Here is a 27,779-nt window from a genome sequence, read left to right on the forward strand (position 1 = left end):
CCCACTCTCCCCTGTCCTGTCCATGTCTCCCGTTCACAAGTCCCAGTGTTTGCAAATAGAGTATTTCTCTACTTTTTCTTATATACGCTTCTCTTTGTAAAACAGTCTGACCTCCTCCCCCATCCTCCAGCCACTCCTAACCACTTATGCTGACCGCTCTCTCCCTGATAAAACTAATTTCCATTTGCTTATCTAAGTTTACCTACTATAGAGCCTCCAAGGTGCCTGAAGGTCACATCTAGGCCGCACAGTCATAGGAGACACTCAGGGCTTAATATGCGATGACCAAGTGTCCTTTACTAAAATCCTGGGAGGCCGGCTAATGTGTGCGTATAACAGACTTTCTCCTAAGCCTTTGCACACCCAGACAGCCTCTTGGCTGTTTATCGGCAACCACTTCATTGAGGTTTGGGGGATTCCTAAGGCACCACCTCACTTACAGTCTGAGGCACTTGCTTTCCAATACGCCCTCTTAGGCTCTCAGGTGAGCATCGGCCAGGTGAGGTCTGGCTTTATGCAATGAATTAAATTGACATGACCTGGGTTCCGGCCTAGGCTCTTTGAAGTTGTTTGATGTCGGGAAAGCAGTGGGCCATAAATTGTTTTGTTTGATTTCTCTTTCCTTATCTGGGGATGAAAGCAGTTTCAAACACCCAGGGCTTTCAGATATTATCTTTTAAAGTAAGTAATTGCAAAGCGTGAGATCAATGAACTATCTTAAGTAATATGTATATATTAAAAACTTTTTTAGAATTGTAGCTGTATAATAAAGCAAAGTATATCTCCCCCTCACACAGAGAACTGGAAATAATGAGATTATGAAGGAGGGGTCTACTTTTTTTTCTAACTACCGCATTTTAAGTAGCTCCTTTTAGGAGGCCATTCTCACAGTGACTCCCAGCTTAGACTAACGCAACATTGTAAATCAACTATACTCCGATAAAAATTGAAAAAATATACCATATGATGAAAAAGCAAAAAAAAAATTCAAATTCCTTTTAACGACCTCCAGGCCCTGTAAGATCTGGCATCTGGTTTCCTTCTGGACCTCACCTCCACCCACTTTCTCCTTTGTTCACTCTGTTCCAGCAGCACTTCTTTTTTTTTTTTTTTTTTTCTGAGTTTTTTTTTTTTTTTTTAACATCTTTTTTTTTTTTTTTTTTTAAAGACATTATTTATTTTTTTTTTTAATTTTATAACTACTTTATTTATTTATTTATTTATTATTTTTTTTGGCTGTGTTGGGTCTTCGGTTCCTGCGAGGGCTTTCTCCAGTTGCGGCAAGCGGGGGCCACTCTTCATCGCGGTGCGGGGACCGCTCTTCATCGCGGTGCGCGGGCCTTTCACTATCGCGGCCCCTCCCGTTGCGGGGCACAGGCTCCAGACGCGCAGGCTCAGTAGTTGTGGCTCACGGGCCCAGCTACTCCGTGGCATGTGGGATCTTCCCAGACCAGGGCTCGAACCCGTGTCCCCTGCATTAGCAGGCAGATTCTCAACCACTGCGCCACCAGGGAAGCCCTTTTTAACATCTTTATTGGAGTATAATTGCTTTACAGTGGTGTGTTAGTTTCTGCTTTATAACAAAGTAAATCAGTTATACATACACATATGTTCCCATATCTCCTCCCTCCCTCCCGCCCTCCCTATCCCACCCCTCTAGGTGGTCACAAAGCACAGAGCTGATCTCCCTGCAGCAGCACTTCTTGTTCCTTGAACCCATCAGCCACCTTTGCTCTTGCTGTCCTCTCTGCCTGGGAAATCCTTACTCCAAATACTCTCATGGTGGCTCCCTCACTTCTTTCATGTCTCTGCTCAAAGGTCAGCTTTTAGAGAAGGCTTCCAGACCATTCCATATGAGACAGCCTCACCCCCCTGACACCCACCGTGCCCCTTACCTGCTCTAGCTCCTCTCCCTCTGTCATACTCTATGTGTAGTTCACTTACTGTCTGTCTCCTTCCCCACTAGAATGTCTGCTCCAAAGGGGCAGGAGCTTAATCTATTCTGTTCACTGCTTTGTCCCAGGTACTTGAGACACTGCCCAGCTCACAGTGGGAATCAAATGAATACTTTTTAAAAATTTTTTTTATTTTTAAAGTTTATTTCATATTATTTATTTAATTTTATTTTATTTTTTAGTTTCTGGTGTACAGCAGAGTGATTCAGTTATATATTCTTTTTCATACTCTTTTCCATTTTGTTTAGTACAGGATATTGAATATAGTTCCCTGTGCTATACAGTAGGACCTTGTTGTTTATCTATTTTATATATAGTAGTTTGTATCTGCTAATCCCCAAATCCTAATTTATCCCTCCCCCACCCCCTTTCCCCTTTGGTAACCATAGTTTGTTTTCTAAGTCTGTGAGTCTGTTTCTGTGTTGTAGATAAGTTCATTTGTATCATATTTTAGATTCCACATGTAAGTATCTTATGATATTTGTCTTTCTCTGTCTGACTTACTTCATTTAGTATGATAATCTCTAGGTCCATCCATGTTGCTGCCAAGTGGCATTATCAAATGAATACTTTCTGAATGAATGAATTAATGAACAAATATATAGCATGGGTGATTAAAAAAAAGCATTTTTTTTTTCCTTCTTGGATTAATTTGGTGGTTTCGTAGGTGAGAACACAGGATACGTATTGGGGTGTGCTAGACAGCTTCTAACATCGACCCATGTTCCCACCTCCTGGCATTCATGCTCTTATGTAATCAATCCCCTTCTCTAGCGTGCGGGCTGGCCTTGACTCTAATAAATATAATGCAGCGAAAGTGATGGGATGAGGTTGCAGTAGACCGGCTCCGTCTTGCTTGCAGTCTCTCTGGCTCTTCTTGCTTTTTGCTCTGATGAAGCAGCTGCCGCGCTGTAAGCTGCCTTATGGAGGGGCCGGCGCAGCAAAGAACTGAGAGCAGCTTCCAGCCCACAGCCAGGGAGGAAAGAATCCCGCCAAGGGTCACGAGAATGAGCTTGAAAGCAGATCCTTCCTCAGTTGAGCTTTGCGATGAAAGCAGCCCCAGCCGATATCTTGATTGCAGCCTCATGAAAGACCATGAGAGGACCCAGGTAACCTGTCCCTGGATTCCTCACCCATAGAAACTGTGAGATAATACGTGTTGTTGTTTTAAGCCATTAAGTTTTAGGGTGACTTGTTATACAGCGATATATCACTAATACACAGCATTTGGTGGGAGATGAAGCCAGAAAGACAGTTTTGGTCTGCATGGTAGAGAGCCTTGTATGCCATATGAAGGAGTAGAATAATTCCCCCACCTCCAAGAGGTCCATATCCTAATCTCTGGAATCTGTGAATATGCTAAGTTACATGGTAAAGGTGAGTCAGGCTGGGACCTGGGACCCTTTGTGCAGAGCTGCAACGCTTGAACCTGGACAAACGTCTCCTTGAGCAACAAAATACAAAGAAACTATAAGGGTCTAAAAATAACTTCATGAACGTGCAGTTGGGGCAAATTCTGGACAAAAAATACAAAAAGACCAAACAAGCTCAACTGGCACTTCTGAAAAGCTGGGAGCAAAAGCAGGGTACTGTGCATGCCTCCTGTGCACAGTACCGCCAAAGGGGTGGGCAGACCACCTAGCCACGCCCCCCCCCCCCCCGGCCCGATCCCCGGACACATCCCTACCTTCACCCCCATGTAAGGAACCAGCTTGCTCCTGCTCGGTGAGTGAGCTAGCAAGGGAACATGTTACTTGTTCTCTCTCCCCGCTGCTGTAGCAGGGGTCCCAATAAAGCCTTGCCTGAATTTCTTGTCTGGCCTCTCATCAATTTCTACTGACTAAGGAGGCCAAAAACCCTGGTCGATAACAAAGGGAATTAAGGTCGTTATTAAACTGACTTTAAAATAGGAAGATTATTGTAGATTATCTCGATGGACCCAATATAATCACAGGGGTCCATAAGTGGAAGAGGGAGGCAGGAGACTCAGAGAAGGAGAGGTGATGAAGGAAGCAGAGGTCAGCATGATACAATTGCTGGCCTTGAAGGCGGCGGGGCCGTGAGCTTAGGAGCGCAGGATTCCTCCAGAAGCTGGAACACACAAGGAAATGGATTCTCCCCTAGAAACTCTTGAAGAACACAGCCCTTTCAACACTTTGATTTTAGCCCAGTGAGTCCCAGTTCAAACTTCTGACATCCAGAAGTGTAGGAGAATATATCTATCTTTGTTTTAAGCCAGTACATTTGTGGTAATTTGTTAGAGCAGCAGTAAGGATCTAATACAGGATTAGGAACCAGCATGGCGCTGACCTTGGGTTCCAGACCTGCTCATAACCATCCTGAGATAACCCGTGCACACTTGGTGTGCCTGCTCTCTGAACATACTCTTTCTTACAGCCATGGTTGCTTCAAGACTAATGTTGACACAGTTGTTTCCATTAGCAAATAACTTTCAGAACAGAAACCACAGAGGCTGTAGTTTCTTTTTTTTTTTAATTTAATTTAATTTATTTTGTTATACAGCAGGTTCTTATTAGTCATCCATTTTATGCACATCAGTGTTTACATGTCAATCCTAATCTCCCAATTCATCCCACCGCCACCCCCCACCCCTGCCACATTCCCCCCTTGGCATCCATATGTTTTTTCTCTACTTCTGTGTCTCAATTTCTGCTCTGCAAACCGGTTCAGCTATACCATTTTCTTTTCTTTTTTTTTTTTTTCCCACACACACTGTATTTTATTTTTACAAGAGATAAATAGACTGACACCAAGCATTGTAAATGGATGCCACAACAAAAGCAACAATGATTGCAATTACCAAACACGAAACACACTCATACTATGTCATAATATTGACATTCAGTCCAGTAATCCTCCACTGTAACAGCTCCTTTACTTTGCAGTGAAAATTGATTTGTATATTCTTTGCCTCTGAGTCCTTGTGGGATTTTTTTTTTTAATTCAAACAGAAAGTCACAAAAATTATAATCATCCTCATCAGTTCACTCAGTCCCATGTAATTAATTTTTTTTTATCTTGATCTTTTGTTAGCACTTTTATGAGTTCATCAGTTTTTCATTAGAGTTCTGAAAACGCTTATTCATTCAGTTCAGCAGTACGGTCAGTTACCAGAAACCTATACTTGTCAGAGTCTTTTCCATGAATTCCTTGAAGATGAAACCCTTTTATAGGAACATATTTGTAAAAGCATCAGAGTACACCCAGAACTGTCTGTAAATGACAAAAGACTTAAAAATGACCACTGTTAAAGATTTGATGAAAGTTCATAATAATGCAATTGACAAGGAAATTTAGTTATTTCTGAGATATACATTTTAAAGTAATAACTAGAATTATGACTTATAACATTATACCAGAACATATAAGATTTTTAGAAATTTCATGTAATATCTGAAACATTTATATTAACATATTTCCATACAAATAACCCAATGAAAGATTAGTATTAGTTGTTTTGTTTGTTTGTTTTTTTGTACTGCAGGTTCTTATTAGTCATCAATTTTATACACATCAGTGTATACATGTCAATCCCAATCGCCCAATTCAGCACACCACCATCCCCACCCCACCGCAGTTTTCCCCCCTTGGTGTCCATATGTCTGTTCTCTACATCTGTGTCTTAACTTCTGCCCTGCAAACTGGCTCATCTGTACCACTTTTCTAGGTTCCACATACCTGCGTTAATATACGATATTTGTTTTTCTCTTTCTGACTTACTTCACTCTGTATGACAGTCTCTAGATCCATCCACGTCTCAACAAATGACTCAATTTCGTTCCTTTTTATGGCTGAATAATATTCCATTGTATATATGTACCACATCTTCTTTATCCATTCGTCTGTCCATGGGCATTTAGGTTGTTTCCATGACCTGGCTATTGTAAATAGTGCTGCAATGAACATTGGGGTGCATGTGTCTTTTTGAATTACAGTTTTCTCTGGGTATATGCCCAGTAGTGGGATGGCTGGGTCATATGGTAATTCTATTTTTAGTTTTTTAAGGAACCTCCATACTGTTCTCCATAGTGGCTGTATCAATTGACATTCCCACCAACAGTGCAAGAGGGTTCCCTTTTCTCCACACCCTCTCCAGCATTTGTTGTTTGTAGATTTTCTGATGAGGCCCATTCTAACTGGTGTGAGGTGATACCTCATTGTAGTTTTGAATTGCATTTCTCTAATAATTAGTGATGTTGAGCAGCTTTTCATGTGCTTCTTGGCCATCTGTATGTCTTCTTTGGAGAAATGTCTATTTAGGTCTTCTGCCCATTTTTGGATTGGGGTGTTTGTTTCTTTAATATTGAGCTGCATGAGCTGTTTATATATTTTGGAGATTAATCCTTTGTCCATTGATTCGTTTGCAAATATTTTCTCCCATTCTGAGGGTTGTCTTTTCGTCTTGTTTATGGTTTCCTTTGCTGTGCAAAAGCTTTGAAGTTTCATTAGGTCCCATTTGTTTATTTTTGTTTTTATTTCCATTACTCTAGGAGGTGGATCAAAAAAGATCTTGCTGTGATTTATGTCAAAGAGTGTTCTTCCTATGTTTTCTTCTAAGAGTTTTATAGTGTCTGGTCTTACATCTAGGTGTCTAATCCATTTTGAGTTTATTTTTGTGTATGGTGTTAGGGAGTGTTCTAATTTCATTCTTTGACGTGTAGCTGTCCAGTTTTCCCAGCACCACTTATTGAAGAGACTGTCTTTTCTCCATTGTATATCCTTACCTCCTTTGTCATAGATTAGTTGACCATAGGTACGTGGGTTTATCTCTGGGCTTTCTATCCTGTTCCATTGATCTATATTTCTGTTTTTGTGCCAGTACCATATTTTCTTGATTACTGTAGCTTTGTAGTATAGTCTGAAGTCAGGGAGTCTGATTCCTCCAGCTCCACTTTTTTCCCTCAAGACTGCTTTGGCTATTCGGGGTCTTTTGTGTCTCCATACAAATTTTAAGATTTTCTGTTCTAGTTCTGTAAAAAATGCCATTGGTAATTTGATAGGGATTGCATTGAATCTGTAGATTGCTTTGGGTAGTATAGTCATTTTCACAATATTGATTCTTCCAATCCAAGAACATGGTATATTTCTCCATCTGTTGGTATCATCTTTAATTTCTTTCATCAGTGTCTTATAGTTTTCTACATACAGGTCTTTTGTCTCCCTAGGTAGCTTCATTCCTCGGTATTTTATTCTTTTTGTTGTAATGGTAAATGGGAATGTTTCCTTAATTTCTTTTTCAGATTTTTCATCATTAGTGTATAGGAATGCAAGAGATTTCTGTGCATTAATTTTGTATCCTGCTACTTTACCAAATTCATTGGTTAGCTCTAGTAGTTTTCTGGTGGCATCTTTAGGATTCTTTATGTATGGTATCATGTCATCTGCAAACAGTGAGAGTTTTGCTTCTTCTTTTCCAATTTGTATTCCTTTTATTTCTTTTTCTTCTCTGATTGCCATGGCTAGGACATCCAAAACTATGTTGAATAATGGTGGTGAGAGTGGACATTCTTGTCTTATTCCTGATCTTAGAGGAAATGCTTTCAGTTTTTCACCATTGAGAATGATGTTTGCTGTGGGTTTGTTGTATATGGCCTTTATTATGTTGAGGTAGGTTCCCTCTATGCCCACTTTCTGGAGAGTTTTTATCATAAATGGGTGTTGAATTTTGTCACAAGCTTTTTCTGCATCTATTGAGATGATCATATGGTTTTTCTTCTTCAGTTTATTAATATGGTGTATCACACTGATTGATTTGCGTATATTGAAGAATCCTTGCATCCCTGGGATAAATCCCACTTGATCATGGTGTATCATCCTTTTAATGTGTCGTTGGATTCTGTTTGCTGGTATTTTGTTGAGGATTTTTGCATCTATATTCATCAGTGATATTGGTCTGTAATTTTCTTTTTTTGTAGTATCTTTGTCTGGTTTTGGTATCAGGGTGATGGTGGCCTCATAGAATGAGTTTGGGAGTGTTCCTTCCTCTGCAAATTTCTGGAAGAGTTTGAGAAGAATGGGTGTTAGCTCTTCTCTAAATGTTTGGTAGAATTCACCTGTGAAGCCATCTGATCCTGGACTTTTGTTTGTTGGAAGATTTTTAATCACAGTTTCAATTTCATTCCTTGTGATTGGTCTGTTCATATTTTCTATTTCTTCCTGGTTCAGTCTTGGAAGGTTATACCTTTCTAAGAATGTGTCCATTTCTTCCAGGTTGTCCATTATTTTGGCATAGAATTGCTTGTAGTAGTCTCTTAGGGTGCTTTGTATTTCTGTGTTGTCTGTTGTAACTTCTCCTTTTTCCTTTCTAATTTTATTGATTTGAGTCCTCTCCCTCTTTTTCTTGATGAGTCTGGCTAATGGTTTATCAATTTTGTTCATCTTCTCAAAGAACTAGCTTTTAGTTTTATTGATCTTTGTTATTGTTTTCTTTGTTTCTATTTCATTTATTTCTGCCCTGATCTTTATGATTTCTTTCCTTCTGCTAACTTTGAGTTTTGTTTATTCTTCTTTCTCTAGTTCCTTTAGGTGTAAGTTTAGATTGTTTATTTGAGATTTTTCTTGTTTCTTAAGGTAGGCTTGTATAGCTATAAACTTCCCTCTTAGAACTGCTTTTGCTGCATCCCATAGGTTTTGGATCGTCGTGTTTTCATTGTCATTTGTCTCCAGGTATTTTTTGATTTCCTCTTTGATTTCTTCAGTGATCTCTTGGTTATTTAGTAACGTGTTGTTTAGCCTCCATGTGTTTGTGTTTTTTCCATTTGTTTCCCCTGTAATTGATTTCTAATCTCATAGCATTGTGGTCAGAAAAGATGCTTGATATGATTTCAATTTTCTTAAATTTACTGAGGCTTGATTTGTGACCCAAGATATGATCTATCCTGGAGAATGTTCTGTGCACACTTGAGAAGAAAGTATAATCTGCTGTTTTTGGATGGAATGTCTTATAAATATCAATTAAATCTATCTGGTCTATTGTGTCATTTAAAGCTTGTGTTTCCTTATTAATTTTCTGTTTGGATGATCTGTTCATTGGTGTAAGTGAGGTGTTAAAGTCCCCCACTATTATTGTGTTACTGTCGATTTCCTCTTTTATAGCTGTTAGCAGGTGCCTTATGTATTGAGGTGCTCCTATGTTGGGTGCATATATATTTATAATTGTTATATCTTCTTGGATTGATCCCTTGATCATTATGTAGTGTCCTTCCTTGTCTCTTGTAACATTCTTTATTTTAAAGTCCATTTTATCTGATACGTGTATTGCTACTCCAGCTTTCTTTTGATTTCCATTTGCATGGAATATCTTTTTCCATCCCCTCGCTTTCAGTCTGTATGTGTCCCTAGGTCTGAAGTGGGTCTCTTGTAGACAGCATATAAATGCGTCTTGTTTTTGTATCCATTCAGCAAGCCTGTGTCTTTTGGTTGGAGCATTTAATCCATTCACGTTTAAGGTAATTATCGATATGTATATTCCTATGACCATTTTCTTAATTGTTTTGGCTTTGTTTTTGTATGTTCTTTTCTTCTCTTGTGTTTCCCAGTCAGAGAAATTCCTTTAGCATTTGTTGTAGAGCTGGTTTGGAGGTGCTGAATTCTCTTAGCTTTTGCTTGTCTGTAAAACTTTTGATTTCTTCATCGAATCTGAATGAGGTCCTTGCTGGGTAGAGTAATCTTGGTTGTAGGTTCTTCCCTTTCATCACTTTAAGTATATCATGCCACTCCCTTCTGGCTTGTAGAGTTTCTGCTGAGAAGTCAGCTGTTAACCTTATGGGAGTTCCCTTGTATGTTATTTGTCATTTTTCCCTTGCTGCTTTCAATAATTTTTCTTTGTCTTTAATTTTTGCTAATTTGATTACTATGTGTCTCGGCGTGTTTCTCCTTGGGTTTATCCTGCCTGGGACTCTCTGCGCTTCCTGGACTTGGGTGGCTATTTCCTTTCCCATGTTACGGAAGTTTTCGACTATCATCTCTTCAAATATTTTCTCGGGTCCTTTCTCTCTCTCTTCTTCTGGGACCCCTATAATGTGTATGTTGTTGCATTTAATGTTCTCCCAGAGGTCTCTTAGGCTGTTTTCATTTCTTTTCATTCTTTTTTCTTTATTCTGTTCCACAGCAGTGAATTCCACCATTCTGTCTTCCAGGTCACTTATCTGTTCTTCTGCCTCAGTTATTCTGCTATTGATTCCTTCTAGTGTAGTTTTCATTTCAGTTATTGTATTGTTCATCTCAGTTTGTTCTTTAATTCTTCTAGGTCTTTGTTAGACATTTCTTGCATCTTCTCGATCTTTGCCTCCATTCTTTTTCCAAGGTCCTGGATCATCTTCACTGTCATTATTCTGAATTATTTTTCTGGCAGGTTGCCTATCTCCACTTCATTTAATTGTTTTTCTGGGGTTTTATCTTGTTCCTTCATCTGGTACCTAGCCCTCTGCCTTTTCATCTTGTCTATCTTTCTGTGAATGTGGTTTTTGTTCCACAGGCTGCAGGATTGTAGTTCCTCTTGCTTCTGCTGTCTGCCCTCTGGTGGATGAGACTATCTAAGAGGCTTGTGGAAGTTTCCTGATGGGAGGGACTGGTGGTGGGTAGAGGTGGCTGTTGCTCTGGTGGGCAGAGCTCAGTAAAACTTTAATCCGATTGTCTGCTGATGGGTGGGGCTGGGTTCCCTCCCTGTTTGTTGTTTGGCCTGAGGCGACCCAACACTGGAGTCCAGTCAGGCTCTTTGGTGGAACTAATGGCGGACTCTGGGAGGGCTCACACCAAGGAGTACTTCCCAGAACTTCTGCTGTCAGTGTCCTTCCTTACGGTGAGGCACAGCCACCCCCTGCCTCTGCAGGAGACCCTCCAACACTAGCAGGTAAGTCTGGTTCAGTCTCCTATGGGGTCACTGCTCCTTCCCCTGGGTCCCAATGAACATACTACTTTGTGTGTGCCCTCCAAGAGTGGAGTCTCTGTTTCCCCCAGTCCTGTTGAAGCCCTGCAGTCAAATCCCACTAGCCTTCAAAGTTTGATTCTCTAGGAATTCCTCCTCCCGTTGCTGGACCCCCAGGTTCAGAAGCCTGACGTGGGGCTCAGAACCTTCCCTCCAGTGGGTGGACTTCTGTGGTATAAATGTTCTCTAGTTTGTGAGTCACCCACCCAACAGTAATGGGATTTGATTTTATTGTGATTGGGCTCCTCCTACCGTCTCATTGCAGCTTCTCCCTTGTCTTTGGATGTGGGGTATCTTTTTTGGTGAGTTCCAGTGTCTTCCTGTCGATGATTGTTCAGCAGTTACTTGTGATTCCGGTTTTCTCGAAAGAGGGAGTGAGAGCATGTCCTTCTACTGTGCCATCTTGAACCAATCTCCTCTATAGTTTCTTAAAGAATATGTTTTGACAGTCTTTGGTTAACTCTTGACTGGACTTATTTATTTCCTTGTTTGTTTTTTCCTATGCCTAATTTTCTGGTATCAAAGCACTGCGATTTTCTCTGGGCATCTGAAATGTTTATTTGTGTTGATTACTTCTTTGCAGGTGTAAGTTTCTCCCCTCAGACTCAGTCTAGGTTCTGACATAATCTCAAGCCATAGGATCTTCTCAGAATGCAAGTGTGGCCAGAGCTGGTTTCACTGGCCAATGTTAGTGGAATGCTAAAGAAATGTTATTCCATTGACCTTCATGTCTGTTTCAGAGATTGAAGGCATTTCTATCAGACAACAGTGTTACTACCTTCTACTTAAAGACCATGGGCTGGGAGAAGCTCATCTTTCTCTGTCAGAAACAGAGGTTAGCAGTGCTAGAGGGGGGTGTTGGAAAACATAGTGGCATAAAGTGAGGTTTGATATTTAATCCAATCAGAATTAAATGAGAATTGAAAAGAAAATGACTTTAATGTTGTGATGGCATGTTATTTGACTCCATGTTGGTATACCAATGAGATTAATTTCTTGTACCACATTTGGGAAAATAGGTCTAATACAAATTGGGTGCTTTACTGGTATTGACTGAATATTACAGAAAATGAGCTAGAATAATTGAGAGAGAGTTAGGGATGTTGGAGAGACCTATTCCAACTTTGTTATATTGAGATTCAGTTTCATTGGTTATTTCAGGGGCAATATTTTCTGTTATTTTGACATATTTGTATTTATATTTTTTGCTTGAGCTCCCTTTTTGGACAACATTGACCATATGTTCTGGTCTTCCCAGGATAATCCCAGTTTTTAATCTCTTTTTTTTCTGAGTATATTTATCAATAATGTTCACTTTCACTCTTAACAGAGTTATGGTTGGATGATTAACTGTATGGTCACACTGTGATGGACAGCAATGCCAGTCCTAATATTTTGCATATTTGTGACCTAAACCATTACCCTTCAATTTCACATAGATTGTATAGTCTACAAATAGATCTGACAGCTGGTACTGCACACTCACAGCACCATGGACATCCCCCTGTCTCTCACTTAGCTTTCAAGATGTGACACAGACCCAAGAGGATGGAATCCCTTGCTGTGTAGTTGTGAAGGCATCTGTCACACCCAGTTAATGAAGGCAAGGGCAGACCTGAACCTGAGAGTTGAAGATCAGTGCCAGAAAACAGTGTGTAGGAAGAGGGTTCAAACCCTGACTATGAATGAATCAGGGTTGCTGGTGGAGGGGGAGAAGAGAAGAGTATCATGAAAACACAAGGAGCAATGAGGAAGACATTTTTGAAATAAGTTAACTAATTCTACCTCAAGGCCTCTTCCTTTTGGAGGTTATTTTAAGTGGGTTACTTTATGCTTTATCTGAAGCACCTTTTGTCCTTCGGCTTCTTAAAGGCACTTCTGGTTCCTGACTGAATGTGCACATAGCTCAGGTACTCAGTAAAAGGTGTAACCCAGCTCATGCTAAGATATGATTCAACTTTTTTTTTAAGTGAATTCTGCTGAAATGAACATTGGAGTCATTTTTTTTACATGTGTATTTTGATGATATGACTATAAGGGTGATTTTTATGGTGAAATGAAAGGAAAATAAATGTGGGAGGACAAGTGGGGCCCAGGGGAGGCAGCTGGAGGAGGGGATGAAAGTGTTCCTCAAACTTTGTGGACTGACTTTTATGTGCAAGCCTCACATTTTACCCTTTCTCCAGGGCAATATTTTTCTCTCTACCCACTGCCTGTATGAGGCCAATACGTCCACTCAGTTCCTCCCTTTCATCTGGGTCTCAGAGAGCTCAGTCTCCCTACGAACTTTCTCCTTGATGTCATTGGTTGCTGCTGCACCATTAGACCTAGGACTTTATCTCCATTTTCCCCAGTTGCCCAAGGTCACCCAGATAGTTAGCAGGGGAACCTTAAGTAGAACTCAGTTTATTAGACAAGTGGGTCTAATCTCTTTCACTTTGTTTCCTCCTGAGGTAGTCTTCTCTCTAATAGTAATTCCTTTTTGCTATGAAATTATTAGAACATGCTCTTTTTGTATAGTTGTTGATCTTTTATTGAACATGCAAAGAGAGAATTAGAGGTTATTGACTATGCTATTGCGATCGAGATAAGTGAAAAGGAAGGTGTAAGATCAATTTCCACATGGAATCTCACTACAAAAGGGTTAGACCCAGCTGAGGATGGTTTGGGTTTATTAGTATTTGCTCCAACGAACCTCCAAATATTCTCCATTTTTGACAACATAACTCCCAGCTCCTGAAAAGGAAGAAGAAGGAGAAGCGGGTCAAATGATTTGACCACCAAATCATCAGATAATGGATATGGCTCTCCCAAATCCTTGGCACGTTCCCTGCCAAAGCTTACACCCTCACACCTGAATGCTTTGGGCATCTCACTCTGCAGTGTTGTTTGTCGTACTCTCCCTTACCTTGGCTCAGCGGTTGGCCATTGCTCAGAAGTTCCCAGTAGGTTCTGTCATTATTGTTGGCCCTTATGTCCTGAACAGAGATAATGTAGGGCCCCCATGGGCTGTCCTCCATTTTGAAACTGTGGGGTACAGTGAATGGGTTACAGGAACTTAGAATGGTCGAAGGCAACTCTCCATGGGCGTTTCTCAAACTTTAACATACCTAAGAATCACTTGAAGATGCTTCAAAATACACACATCTCCTGGCCTTATCCCCAGATACCTTGATTCTGTCGGTCTGGGCTGGGACCAGGAATCTGCACATTTTATAAACATTCCAGGTCATTCTGATTCAGGCCCTCTACAATCCATTCAAAATTAGTGAAATGATTCCCCTGGTTTCTCCCCCTCCTTCCTGCCATAGTAGACACTTTGCCATCAACAATTTCGAATCTTCTACCCAAGACAGTAACTGATGAAGACACTAAAGCAGTACAAGAAAGTGTTAATTGGTTGTCCTAGAGGCACTTAGGAAAGAGGAACAGGAAAGGATAACTTAGTAATTCATATCTGTTTATTAAAAAGTGACATAGTCAATGTCTTTTTCACATTCTTTTTTTTTTTAATTATTAGCACCTTTAATTATTTATTTAATTATTTATTTATTTATTTATTTGGCTGTGTTGGGTCTTCGTTTCTGTGCGAGGGCTTCCTCTAGCTGCGGCAAGCGGGGGCCACTCTTCATCGCGGTGCGCGGGCCTCTCACTATCGTGGCCTCTCGTTGTGGAGCACAGGCTCCAGACGCGCAGGCTCAGTAGTTGTGGCTCACGGGCCCAGTTGCTCCGCGGCATGTGGGATCTTCCCAGACCAGGGCTCGAACCCGTGTGCCCTGCATTAGCAGGCAGATTCTCAACCACTGCGCCACCAGGGAAGCCCTTTTTCACATTCTTTACTCACATTTCTCTACCTTCCTGGGAACACTTGAAAGCAGGCTTTACAGTTATATATATACACATAGACATATATTTTCATATATATACGATTTTCTCTGTTGCATCTTACAGCATGTTATTAAACACAATAAGCTATTGTCAGTTAGGTTTAAGGAGCCAAATAAGCCATATTTTTCAGAGGCAAAGTCAATATCTTAATTTTAATATTTGAACTCTCTAGGCCAGGGAACCTTAATCTAGGAGTCCATGAACCTCCTGAAAGGTGGGGGAGGCATGGAGAAGCTTCTGGGCATTTGTAAAACCTCTGATTTAAATAAGAAGTTTTAGGGACTTCCCTGCTGGTGCAGTGGTTAAGAATCTGCCTGCCAATGCAGGGGACCCAGGTTCAATCCCTGGTCTGGGAAGATCCCACATGCCGCGGAGCAACTAAGCCCATGCGCCACAACTACTGAGCCTGTGCTCTAGAGCCCGTGAGCCACAACTACTGAGCCCACGTGCCACAACTACTGAAGCCCAAGCATCTAGAGCCCGTGCTCCACAACAAGAGAAGCCACTGCAATGAGAAGCCAGCGCACCACAACGAAGAGTAGCCCCCACTTGACGCAACTAGAGAAAGCCCGCGTGCAGCAACGAAGACCCAACGCAGCCAAAAAATAATTAATTAATTAATTTAAAAAAACCCGCACATGTAAAAAAACCATAAATGACAAGTTTTGCACTTACAGACTTAGAGAATGAACTTACGGTTACCGGGGTAAAGGGTAAAGGGTAGCGGGGGTGGGGAATAGACTGGGAGTTTGGGATTGACATGTACACACTACTATATTTAAAATAGATAACCAACAAAAACCTACTGTATAGCACAGGAAACTCAGCTCAATATTCTATAATAACCTAAATGGGAAAACAATTTGAAAAAGAATGGACACTTTTATGGGTATAACTGAATCACTTTGCTGCACACCTGTAACTAACACATCATTGTTAATCAACTATACTCCAATATAAACTAAAATTAAAAAAACAAGTGACACATTTTGTGTGTATATTCCTTTTTCTGGGATGACAATCCCACTCATCTGACTTTCAAAGGGGTCAGTGATTCAAAAATAGTTAAGAACCACTGTTCCAGACACAAAATGTCTGACTTAAGAGGTTCTATTTATTGAAGGAGTTTTACTGACAGAAGAGAGATCCCTGGTACTTATTTATCTATTCAGTGAGCAATAATTTAATACTTGCCACATGCTAGAAGAGGAAGAAGTTTCACCTCCCTTTTTTTAACCCCTGCCGTGCGATGTTGGTGAACAGCAAAAGTACTGACTGAGAGGTGTTTTAAATGTACATTGTATTCAGGTGCAGATGTATTCTTGCTGAGTCATAATCACATTAAATTCCTTAACCTTAGGTTATGTACAGACGTACCGAAATGCAGCCTCATTTTGTTTCTGAGCTGCCTTCATCACATCAAGGAAGACAGAACCCTTTCTCACGGTGACTTTGGTGGAATTGAAAATTTCATTGATTTGCACAGAGTAATTGACTGAAATATACGAGGGTGAGATGATAGGTGTCACAGTCACAGGCTTGTCAGTGGAGATGTTGAATTTAACTGGCAGAGACAGAAAAGCAGAGAAGAATGATTATAAGGAATAATAAAAATGATGTTAGAGTCTGCACACCTATCCAACCCCTATGCAACGACTCTTTCCCTTGATGCAGAGGAAGGTTTGTACGAGGAACAAGGGTCAGCAATCGAGGGGCAGATCTCTCATATGACTAAAGCACAAATTAAAACTACATACTCACCGGCTTGTGCAGGCTTGTGCCTGCGTCAACTTCCAGCTGTTTCAGCAATTCAATTGCCCCATCTCCCATTTACCACACAGGCTCCTGATTTTTGTTTTTTGCTTTGGTGCAGCATACAATAATGCTCCCCCCACCCCCTTTTTTTTTTTTGCCTTTTAATTTTTTTATTGAAGTATAGTTGACATACAATATTATGTTAGTTTCAGGTGTGAAACAATGATTCGACATTTATATTCATTACGAATTGATCACCATGGAAAGTCTAGTAACCATCTGTCACCATACAAAGTTATTACAATATTATTGACTATATTCTCTATGCTGTACTTTATATTCCCATGAATTATTTATTTTACAACAGGAAGTTTGTATCTCTTAGTGCCCTTTCCCTATTTTTTCTCAATCCCCGGCCTTTTTATTTCTTAACATTTATTGAAAACATTATGTGCCAGGCACTGTACTAATCATTTTACATGGATTTTCTCCTTCAGTCCTTACAAATACCTATGTTACATACTATTATCATTTGCATTTCTTATAGTAGAAAACTGAAGCTTAGAAACTAAACATTTTGTCTAAGATCCCTAAACCTACATGTGCCTGAACCAGAAATGAACAAGACAGAAGGAAAAGTCTTCTTTCTTTGTACCTTGTTGCAAAATCAGTTGTTTGGTTAATGATTCATGCTGCAATTTTCTTATAATACTGCCATATTCTTTCCACATTAATGTCTTATGTCTCTGAGGGACCACTCATTGAGCATAATGAAAAGTTAGAGACACCATACTTTTTAGGATGGGAATGATGCTCAGAAAATCTCTGTATCCAGCAGTCAGAAAACATCCCTTTGGAGATAGACGTCCTTTAATAAAGTCTACCTTGTTCATCAGTGTTTGAACCAAGAACAGCATCTACTACTCTGTTAAGGACAAATCCTCAGGTGCTTATGATCACATATGGAGGACTGAGTTCTATCTGGGAACTGTTATGCTTTAGAGGTTTAACTGGTCACTTTTGGTCCCTGAGGAAACCTAAGTCACACACACTTTGGGTGTTATGCTGAAAGGCAAAACGGTTTGCTCATTAGTGCTATACCTGGACTGCAGACAGAAGAACAGTCTTTGTTGACATCCAAGTAGGTCTTTCCCATCAGGGCAGGTAAAATCTGGGCTGCAGCAATTGGCAGATGGAATGCTCCCTGAGAAATGTTGTAAAGTACTGTGTGCAGAGTTTCTTGGCAATTCCCTTCATTTTTGTAATAGTTTGATGAGACAAACAGAGCCTAACGTGAGAGAGAGAGAGAGACAGAGACAGAGAGAGAATGAGAATAAATGAGAGAAACTTCACATAATGGGAAAGCCTGCATCTAACTAATTTAGTAAACCTTTATTGGACATTGACTACATAGGAACCACCTTAGACCACTAAAATACCTTTCCCACCATCAAGAAGCTTATAAGCTAGTTTGGGTGGGGAGGTGGGAATTGTTAAATCACGCAATCTCTCATAGTGTCAGTGAGAACAGACTTTCTATACTGTATTTACTCTTGTACCACTGATGCTGAAACAGTACTTGTCATATAGGAGGCAATCCATAAATAGTGTGAACAGATTCTTGTAAAGGAGTCCCTAAGATGAATGCCCTAGGAGAAGCATCTAGCGGCATGGCCTTTCCAAAGAGGAAGAGCTCATAAACATTTAGTGAGACTGGGGAAAGACTTGGTGGAGAAGGCAGTACTTGAATAGGCTTGGTGGTATGATGGCATTTCAGTAGGTGACATGAGGAGGCAACAACCTGACCAAAGGGCATAAAGTAGGAATGGCCAGAGCCTGGCCTGGCCATGATGAGAGTATCTGCGTTTTAGTAAAATCCCCAGAGGATTCCTCCTGGCTTAGGAGAACTGGTGTAGAGGGAACACTCAGGGCAATTGCGGAAGGACAGCCTGGAGAAGGAGGTTGGGACCAGATTGGTAGACTCTTGAATTTCACGGTGCGGTGTCTGCCATCATTTGCTTGACAGTGGGAAGTCTAACAGGTTCTTAAACAGAAACTATCCAGGCAGCAGATATAAACTGGACTGAAGGGGCAGAATTACAGGGTAGGAAAAACTAAGAGGGTATTAGAGTGAGTAAGACAAGGACTAAAATGGACTAAACTTGAAGATGTTGCTCTGTGGTTTCTCAAGGAAGGACAGTTCTCCTTTTCATTTTTTCTTGAAGACTCTTAAAGATAACCAAGTAGTCAACCAGCATTTGTGGGATATTAAAAAAAAAAAACTCATCATATTATATCTTCTGTTATAAACTGTCTGGTAGGTAAGCAGCTCTTGGTCCTGCTGTGAATGAACACCACCTGTAGGGTTTTTAAACAAGACCAAGGCCCATGTCCCACCCCTAAATTTCTGTATTAACTGGTTGGTGTGGGGTGTAAACATTAGTATTTTATAAAAGCTCCTCCAGGTGATTCAAATGTGCAGCCAGAATGGGAAACCACGATTTTATATTAATTTCAAACTTATCAAGTGTGAACAGTAACAATAATATGAACACTTTTTATGATTGGACCCTTGCTTACGTCATCAGCCTCATCTTGTAATTTTTCCCAAGCACCCTGTGCTGAACATTTTGATCTTCCTAAAATACGGAATGTTCTTTTGTGCCTTTGTCCTTTGTCCTTGCTTCTTCTCTCCCTTTGAAAGTCCTCTCACCCTGAGTCAGCCTAGCAGACCCAAATTCATACCAAAGACTCGGTGAAGTCTTTTTTTTTTTTCTATAAACCTTTCTTCATCTCCTCTTGCATCTACCCCTTAGAGTTGAGTAGATCAGTGAGTAAATGCAGGAATAAATTCTCAGTCTTCAAGAAACATATACAGGATAGTGTTGGCATTGAGTATGAGTTTTGAAACCAATTATTTCAGTCCTATCCCCATCTGCATCACTCTTTGGCTTTGTGCTATTAGGCAAGTTACTGGTACTCCATGATTCACACTCATTATTATTACTTCCTAGGAAATAGAGATAATAATTCTTTCTTCACTGGGTGGTTGTGCATTAATGACTTAATGTCAATAAATACCAGCTGCTGTTACTGCCACTACCACTTATTATTTCCATACCAGTAACCTAATTTGGGAGGTAAGGTGAAACGCCAAACAATGGTATATGGTAAAGTGTGAAACTGCATGTGATAAAACAACAAGATAGATTGTAGCAGGCTCTAGAATTTCTTAAATGTAGTCAGGAAGAGCTTCATAGAAGCATCGGATATGGAAAGGTAAAGGAGAGGAGAATACATTTCAGGCAGGGGAGGGGAATCACATGAGTAAAATCAAAATCAGTATAGGAAACAGAATGGATAATAAGTCTTTAGGAGGCCAGTAAGGGAGGACGAAGATGTTGCTTTCCTCCATGAATCCCTTCTCTGTCTCCTGGTTTACCCTCTGACTTACCTGCATAGATTCTCCTGTGCTAAATATGTTTCCAAAGAGACCATCATGTTTTGCAGACAGAATCTTGTTTACCAGTGATGTTATATAAACATTGGTTTTGTTTAAATCCTTTTTATCTGCTTCAATCTTCTCCTTTTCTATACTCCTCTTCACACAGGTTAGAGCAAGAACAGCCATTGCTCCAGTATCTGTCAGGAAGCAAAACACCAGTGATAGGGTGACTAACCATCCTGGTTCACCCTGGATTGAGTAGTTTCCTGGTATGTGGGACTTCCAGTACTAACAACAGGACAAATCTGGGCAAACTGGGATGGTGGGTCATGCTCGTTAATGATGGAAGAGAAGAATTTTAAGGTACAGCAGTCATCCCTCTGGCACTAACCTCTCAAATATTGCAAGATTCCTTCCTTATGTTGAATAGCCATGTACCTTGTACTCAGAAACTCACATCTTGGTCATAGAAACACATATGGATTTGTAGGTGCAAACACATGAATGGTCTGCTTTTACATACTGGTTGCTCTCATCTTTTTTATCTTTTAGCCATATTGGCAAAGAAATTGAGAAAACCCAGGATAATACTCCAAACAAATATGTCTTTGTAAAGTTCCAAGGTTTCCATTAGACTGATTAAGAAATAGCACTTAAGAGCAGTTTATTCAATAAACCTTCTTAATGGGGAGGAGGAGGCAAGAGATGGGAAGAATGGAGGATAAGGTCTTTTTTTTCTGGCTCATTACTTGGTTTCCTCTATGTTCTTTAGGCACGGTGCCTTCCCTCTCTCATAGAAGAAGGAGTATAAAAACTCACTTTCTCCTTACTATCCTGAGACACTGAATGGTGGTTTTCTTTGAACTTCTCGGAGAAAAATGAGCTTGTGGCTCTGGGCCCCTAGGGACTGAGCAACAACACTACTTGTCTAAAGGGGACTTCTTTTTGGATGTGTAAGCTGATCCAGTGGGAAATTTCTGGTCCTTCTCCATGGTGGATATACATTTTATTGATCAAAATATTGTGCCTGACCACTGGAGAGGTTGTATTATTCAAGTAATCCCACACATCCAAATGGTCCCAATAGATTAGAGAAAGATGCAGGGTTGAGATAAATGAATTCCACTGCATTCCCTTTCTCTAATATTTATACTTCCTAAGATGTCTTATCTGAAGAGTCTCATGATCTATCCTCATTTTAAAGATGGGAAAATTAAAGTCAAGAGTTAACATCCGTTGGCTACTCAAAGAAAAGTGTGAGTAGGAACCACGTCTTTCTACTATACTGCACATCTATAAAGAGGCTTAAATACTACTCAATATCCATTCTTCTAAACAAAAATTCTCTTCTGAGGAGACTAGGGTAAAGAGGATAGAAAAAATTCAAGTACTTACTGGTAGAAAAATTCAAAGGGCAAGGCCTATTGGTGCCTATGTCCTCGAAACCAAGGGAATTGGGTTTAAATGACTCACCTACTGAGAACTGGCCACCAAAATAATAGTTTTTATTTTCAGGAGTGAAGTAAGGAATAACGTTGGTGATTGAGTAGCTCCCATCGGACAGACACAAGGTCAAGAGGGCCAGGCTGAGCTGGTAATAGTTAGTCAGCGGATTGCCACTGTGTGTTTCTGGCAGAGAGAAAAGAAATACCTTATTCACAGAAGTGGTACCGGAATAGTACATTTTTAACTTATTTCTACTTACTTTATCTCCATTTCTTTACATTTAAAGAGAGGTGAATAACAGAGGGGAGATATTGCTCATAGAATCGGCAAACTTGAGAAATTTAAAGGTTCTTAAGGGCCACCAAATTCAACTCAACTCGTTTCATTTTGTAACTGAGGAGATTCAGCATTAAAGATATAAAAAATACTCCTGGCAATCCCACTTCTAGACATATACCCAGAAAAAAACATAATTTGAAAAGATACATGCACCCCAATGTTCACTGCAGCACTATTTACAATAGCCAGGACATGGAAGCAACATAAATGTCCATCAATGGAGGAATGGATAAAGATGTGGTACATATATACAATGGAATATTACTCAGCCATAAAAAAGAACAAAATAATGCCATTTGCAGCAACATGGATGGACCTAGAGATTGTCATACTGAGTGAAGTAAGTCAGACACAGAAAGACAAATGTCATATGATATCGCTTATATGTAGAATCTAAAAAAAGGGTACAAATGAACTTATTTACAAAACAGAAGTAGAGTCACAGATGTAGAAAACAAACTTATAGCTACCAAGGAATAAGGGGGGGAAGGATAAATTGGGAGATTGGGACTGACATATACACCACTATATACAAAATAGATAACTAATAAGAACCTACTGTATAGCACAGGGCAATACCCTGTAATGACCTATGTGGGAAAAAATCTAAAAAAGAGTGGATATATGTATATGTATAACTGATTCACTTTGCTGTACACCTGAAACTAACACAACATTGTAAATCAGCTATACTCCAATAAAAATTAAAAAAAATACTATCCTGATGTTCAGGTGGCTACATAGTTAGGACTAGAACGCACAAATGTACCTCACTAGCAGCTGTGATGGTCAACCTATTTTTCCCAGTGATAAAGTGCTTTTTGCCATCTTTAGCTCTTGTAATATTATAGAATCATATGTATATGCTTTGATACTTATGACACAGTGTCTCGTATTGCTCAGCTATTTCTGGTGTAATTTGTCTAAATGCCAAGCTTCTGGAGGACTAGAGAACTGTGACCTGTATGTTTGTGTGTTGGTGTGTGCATTCATCATCCTACGTAAGGTCAATGCTCAGTTGAACATATTGGAAAAGAAAACTCAAGATGCATGTTGAAAGAAGGAAGAAGGGAAAGTGATCTTCAAAGGTATAGTGGGGGCTTCCCTGGTGGCGCAGTGGTTGAGAATCTGCCTGCCAATACAGGGGACACGGGTTCAAGCCCTGGTCTGGGAAGATCCCACATGCCGCGGAGCAACTGGGCCCGTGAGCCACAACTACTGAGCCTGCGCGTCTGGAGCCTGTGCTCCGCAACAGGAGAGGCCGCGATAGTGAGAGGCCCGCGCACCACGATGAAGAGTGGCCCCACTTGCTGCAACTAGAGAAAGCCCTCGCACAGAAACGAAGATCCAACACAGCCAAAAATAAATAAATAAATAAATAAATAAATAAATAAATAAATAAATAAATTTAAAATTACCTTTCAAAAAAAAAAAAAAGGTATAGTGGGATGAATGAAGTGAAGAGGAGATGGAAAAAGTAGGGGGAAACATCATACAGTTCTGAATCAGTGGAGGAGAAGAAAAGGATGTCCAGGGTTTTTGAACATTTGATTCTCACCCATATTCTCAATTTCTGCTTTGAATTTCTCTCCTAGTTTGCTAACCAGATGAGCATCACGTATAAACTCTTCATCAAGGTTTTTACATGCTCCCAAAGCCAGGATAACCAAGGCAAGCTCTCCTGAGGTTATCTCTGACTCTGAAAAGAAAAGTATTCAAGTTAAACAAGGTACATGCTTATAATATTTTTGGCCTCCTGTCTTCCTTGTGACTTATATTGTTGTCACTCCTTTCTCCTGTTCTACTCTTTACTAATATTTTATTGTTCTCTTCTTTATCCCCAAAACAGAGCACTTTTTCTAGCAGTACTGTATAAATGCAAGCGGGATCTTAATCTTTCCCATGAAATTATGGGTTCTTTTTGGAATCATGCAATCCTTATAAAAATGAACAAAGAATAAAAATAGATAAATAATAAAGCCTTGGAATTTTCTCTCCTTGTGGGTGCCATCTTTCCTGGATAGGAATAATTGACTTGTATGTTCTGCCTTATAGAGTGTCCAAACTCTCAGGCTGCTCCTAATTCTCACAATAATATTGTTAGGTAGGTAGGGGTGGTATATTTCCCCCTTATACTCATTAGAAAGCTAAAGCTCGATATTGAAATGAAAGGCTCAAAGTGGAATCTGGTCTCAAACTCAGTACATATGTCTGTTGCTCTATGGTTGCCTCTCTACTGTCAGCTTTCTTTGTTGTGGTCCACACCCTCTCTGGTCCACACCCTCTCTGGTCATGAACTCAACTATTTCATATAACAGTCTTAATGGATGAGAGTCTATAATTTCTTTTGCTTTTCCTTGTAACTTCTTGAAGGAATATGATTTTCAGGGCTCAAAGAAGGAAGGCCTAGCTCTAGAGTAAGTGGCAGGGGATTGATGTTTTGAGGTACCATTGTGTCATCTCAATTTTTTTTTGAATTTCATGTGAACTTTATCAAAAAAAAACCCCACTACATACTTGTGTTAGATTTTTAAAAAATTTAGGTAACATTTAGGTACATTTAGGTAACATAACATTAAATAAGTTTCATGTGTACTACATTTTATATCTACCCGTGTTCACCTCAAGTTTTCTACAGCTAAGATTGATGTATCAAGGATGTTTTGGACACACAATTTTTAGAACTCACTGGAGATCATCTTTATAGATAGGTAAGTCTTTTCCTAACTCTTCCAGTGAATATAGGCACTCACCTCTCCTGTTCATATCTTCTTGAATTTGTTGAGTCAGCTGTTGTTCTAGCCTTTGGTTCTGAATCCCAACAAGTCTGAGGGTCAACAGGATGTTGGCACTTTGAATTCCTTTGGTATAGTTTGAATTTACCATTGTGTTTACTAGAGGATTTAGATAGGAGCAGTTTTCTTTGCTTACCTCTGTGGCAAGGGAGGGAGGAAATAAGAAACACACACTCATAAAATATTAGGGCTAGGAACAAGAATGATACTAAAAGATTTAGTAACAGATATGGCACAGACATAGACCCTTCCAGTAGCCGCTGGCAGTGTTGCTGTAACAATACAAAAGTGGGTCTGGAGCCCCGCTCTGCCAGGTATTACTTTTTGGCCAACCAGCATGGAAGTGTTAACTATTTTAACAACTATTCAGCCTTACCATTGTGTCCTGGCAGAATATAAGTCCTGACTGGTAGATCTAGTACCGTTACCTAATTTGAGGCCTAGAGAGGGTATCCTTAAAGAGACCATGGTAATTGGAGCCTAGCCCAATCTACTTTCTGGATTCAGTTATTTCCTTCTCCATCTTCTTCTAATTCACTTGGGTTAATGCTGAAGAGAAGAAGAGAGAAGAGAAAGAAGGCAAAAATTCTACATGTCATTGGTGATTGAGCCCAAAGCTGCATTGTCTGATTGCCCAACTGGCCAGGCATCAAGATCATTATTCAGCATTATGGACCCTTTGGAAAACCTTCTGGTTTTAGCCTACGATGTGTCCAAATCCCAGGGGCAAGGATGGAGGGAGTCCCATTACATTGTGGAAGTAAAAGGAGAATCCGGACCTCCCAGGAACTGGAGAATAAGAAGAGTTAACTATCACTGAAAACATTTCTAAATATTCTTCGACCATAATCTTAAGAAAATCCTACCCATCTCCAGATTATCTCATGGGTTTGTGGAATAGTGAGAAGAATCTGAACCCTGAGTTCAGGCAGACCTTGGCTGGATTCTTTGCTCCTTAACTTATAACTGGGGGTAAGTTACGTAACTTTCTTTTTTTTTTTAAATTAATTTATTTTTGGTTGCGTTGGGTCTTCGTTTCTGCACGCGGGCTTTCTCTAGTTGCGGTGAGTGGGGGCTACTCTTCGTTGCGGTGCGCGGGCTTCTCACTGCGGTGGCTTCTCTTGTTGTGGAGCACGGGCTCTAGGCGCGCGGGCTTCAGTAGTTGTGGCGCACGGGCTTCGTTGCTCCGCGGCATGTGGGGTCTTCCCAGACCAGGGCTCGAACCTGTGCCACCTGAATTGGCAGGATTCTTAACCACTGCGCCACCAGGGAAGTCCCAAGTTATGTAACTTTCTTGACTTCAGTTGAAATGGTGGATATTAACACCTACTCCATGGATATTGGACAAAAAAACCCGACTAAGTAAACTATAAAATACTGTACATATTATTACCTCTAGCTCAACTCGAGTTTCTAGGGATCACTATACTTAGAGAGTCCAGGAAATGTTATTTTCCTTGCCCACCTTTCTTCACTTTAAAAGAGAGAGTCAGGAAGATCTGAATGGAGTGATTGTAGAAGGGTCATGGTTTGTTACAGGTACAATTGGACAATTGTGAGTCACCTCTGAGATTTGGTGGAAGCATCCAGTTCAGCAGATTTTCTGGCACTGAAGTAGACTTTTTAGTTCCTGGTCAACAACTCAAATCAGCTTCCTTAACCACTAAAAACAAAGTTAATTATTTTGTACAATGAATGAAACTCCAAAGCCTCCATGGACACCCCCTGTTCTTAGGATATGACAGAAGAAATGACAGGCCAGGAAGAACAATTAGAGCTGGCAGATTCGGAACTTTAGTGTTTCTGCTGTGGGATGGATCGCTTCTTGTGGGCTGTAGAGACCAGGAACATGTAGCCGCAGCTGACACCACATTGTGGCACCATCTTTGGACTGGTTTGAAGCTCAATTCCAGGGTAAAGACTTATAATAGAGAAATCATGCACCTGTGAGCTATACCGGACTTTAAGAAATCACCTGCTTCAACACCCTTCCTTGATTATCCTCCATTTATGGATGAAGCTAAAAAAGTTCAGAAACATTGGATCATTTGGCTATTAAGGGGTCAGACTATACCTGACCCCAGTTTTTCTTTCTCTTAGTATTTTTGAAATAGAATCACATACTCTCTGGAGCCTACACCCAGAGGAGAGATGATGGGTTTCTACCCACGTCCTGTGGGAAAGAGTTGAAAAGAAGATGTGTAGCTTGGAATATCTGAACTCAATAATGACAAGAGAGCAGTCTTCGTTATTTGAAAGAGATTATTAACATTATTTTTTTCTTCGTAGTTAAACAAGGAGTTAACCTAAAACCCATAGGTTGAACTTCAGAAAAATAGATTGCATCTCAAAATCAAAAGATACCTTTCCATGATCTTGAATAATTTCTGGGTCATGAATTTTCTATTAGTGAAAATGAATAAGAATAGACAGTTACTGGGGAGGCCAATTGTGGTAGAAAGGATCTTAGCATAGGAAGAAGAGTTAGGCAAGTTAATGTTGAATCTATGATCCCTCTTAAAACAACATACATTGTGGAACTTTCCTCACCATCTCCTGCCACCCTTTACATTACTCATAGAGTCCAACAGCATACAGAATTGGAATAGGGTCTTTTCTCAGGTAACTCTACACAAAGCTCCCTGTCAGTAGCCTTCAGACTATCATGCTAGAGCAATTTTAGGTCAAAGCATACTCACCACAGATCTGGCATAGTTGACTTGGAATAAGAGAAAACAATAGCAACCCCAGCAGGGGCAGCTGGTGTGATGGTCTCATCTCTCCAACAGTGTACAGGAATGGTGAGGACATGGCTGGCTATTTACTGGGTGATGGACAGAGGGTAATGAGAGCTGCTCCTTCAGTTTGCCTCAGTCTCTTTCACTCAAGCAGATATTGAGTAATGTCAGGAGGTGTGGTCGTGTTTGTCCAAATAACGTAATAAACCAGGAAGAAGACTTGAAAAGTATGGTCAGGGAGAATGAGGAAATAATTTTTCTTTGTTTCCTATCCCAAACCTTTAGGATTCATATTCCCTACTTGCCTTCAGCCCAATGAGAATAAATTATGTGAATGACTGTTTTCAGTAATGTTCTCTCTTTCCCATTCCACTTTGGTTGTGTTTTATTGATGTCTCCTGAGAGATTAAGTTTGATGGGGACAAGGTATAAAAATGGAAGTAGAAGTTGTAAGTCTGAAGTTGGGACAGG

The 27,779-nt window shown here is 40.2% G+C and overlaps 1 protein-coding gene across 1 annotated transcript; it reads right to left on the reverse strand.

Annotated features, from left to right (window-relative positions):
* Positions 1 to 13,576: 13,576 nt before the first annotated feature.
* TCN1 (transcobalamin 1) lies at positions 13,577 to 27,381 on the reverse strand. Its single transcript, XM_059931665.1, has 9 exons — positions 27,270 to 27,381; positions 24,529 to 24,708; positions 23,334 to 23,474; positions 21,464 to 21,619; positions 20,000 to 20,187; positions 17,647 to 17,833; positions 16,168 to 16,354; positions 13,811 to 13,929; positions 13,577 to 13,638 (listed from the first exon to the last, which is right to left on the reverse strand). The coding sequence occupies exons 1-9, from the start codon at positions 27,379 to 27,381 to the stop codon at positions 13,577 to 13,579; spliced, it is 1,332 nt and encodes a 443-aa protein (XP_059787648.1).
* Between the last annotated feature and the right edge of the window lie 398 nt (positions 27,382 to 27,779).

The sequence above is a fragment of the Balaenoptera ricei genome, chromosome 8 (genome assembly GCF_028023285.1).
Source record: "Balaenoptera ricei isolate mBalRic1 chromosome 8, mBalRic1.hap2, whole genome shotgun sequence".
NCBI classification, from domain to species: domain Eukaryota; kingdom Metazoa; phylum Chordata; class Mammalia; order Artiodactyla; family Balaenopteridae; genus Balaenoptera; species Balaenoptera ricei.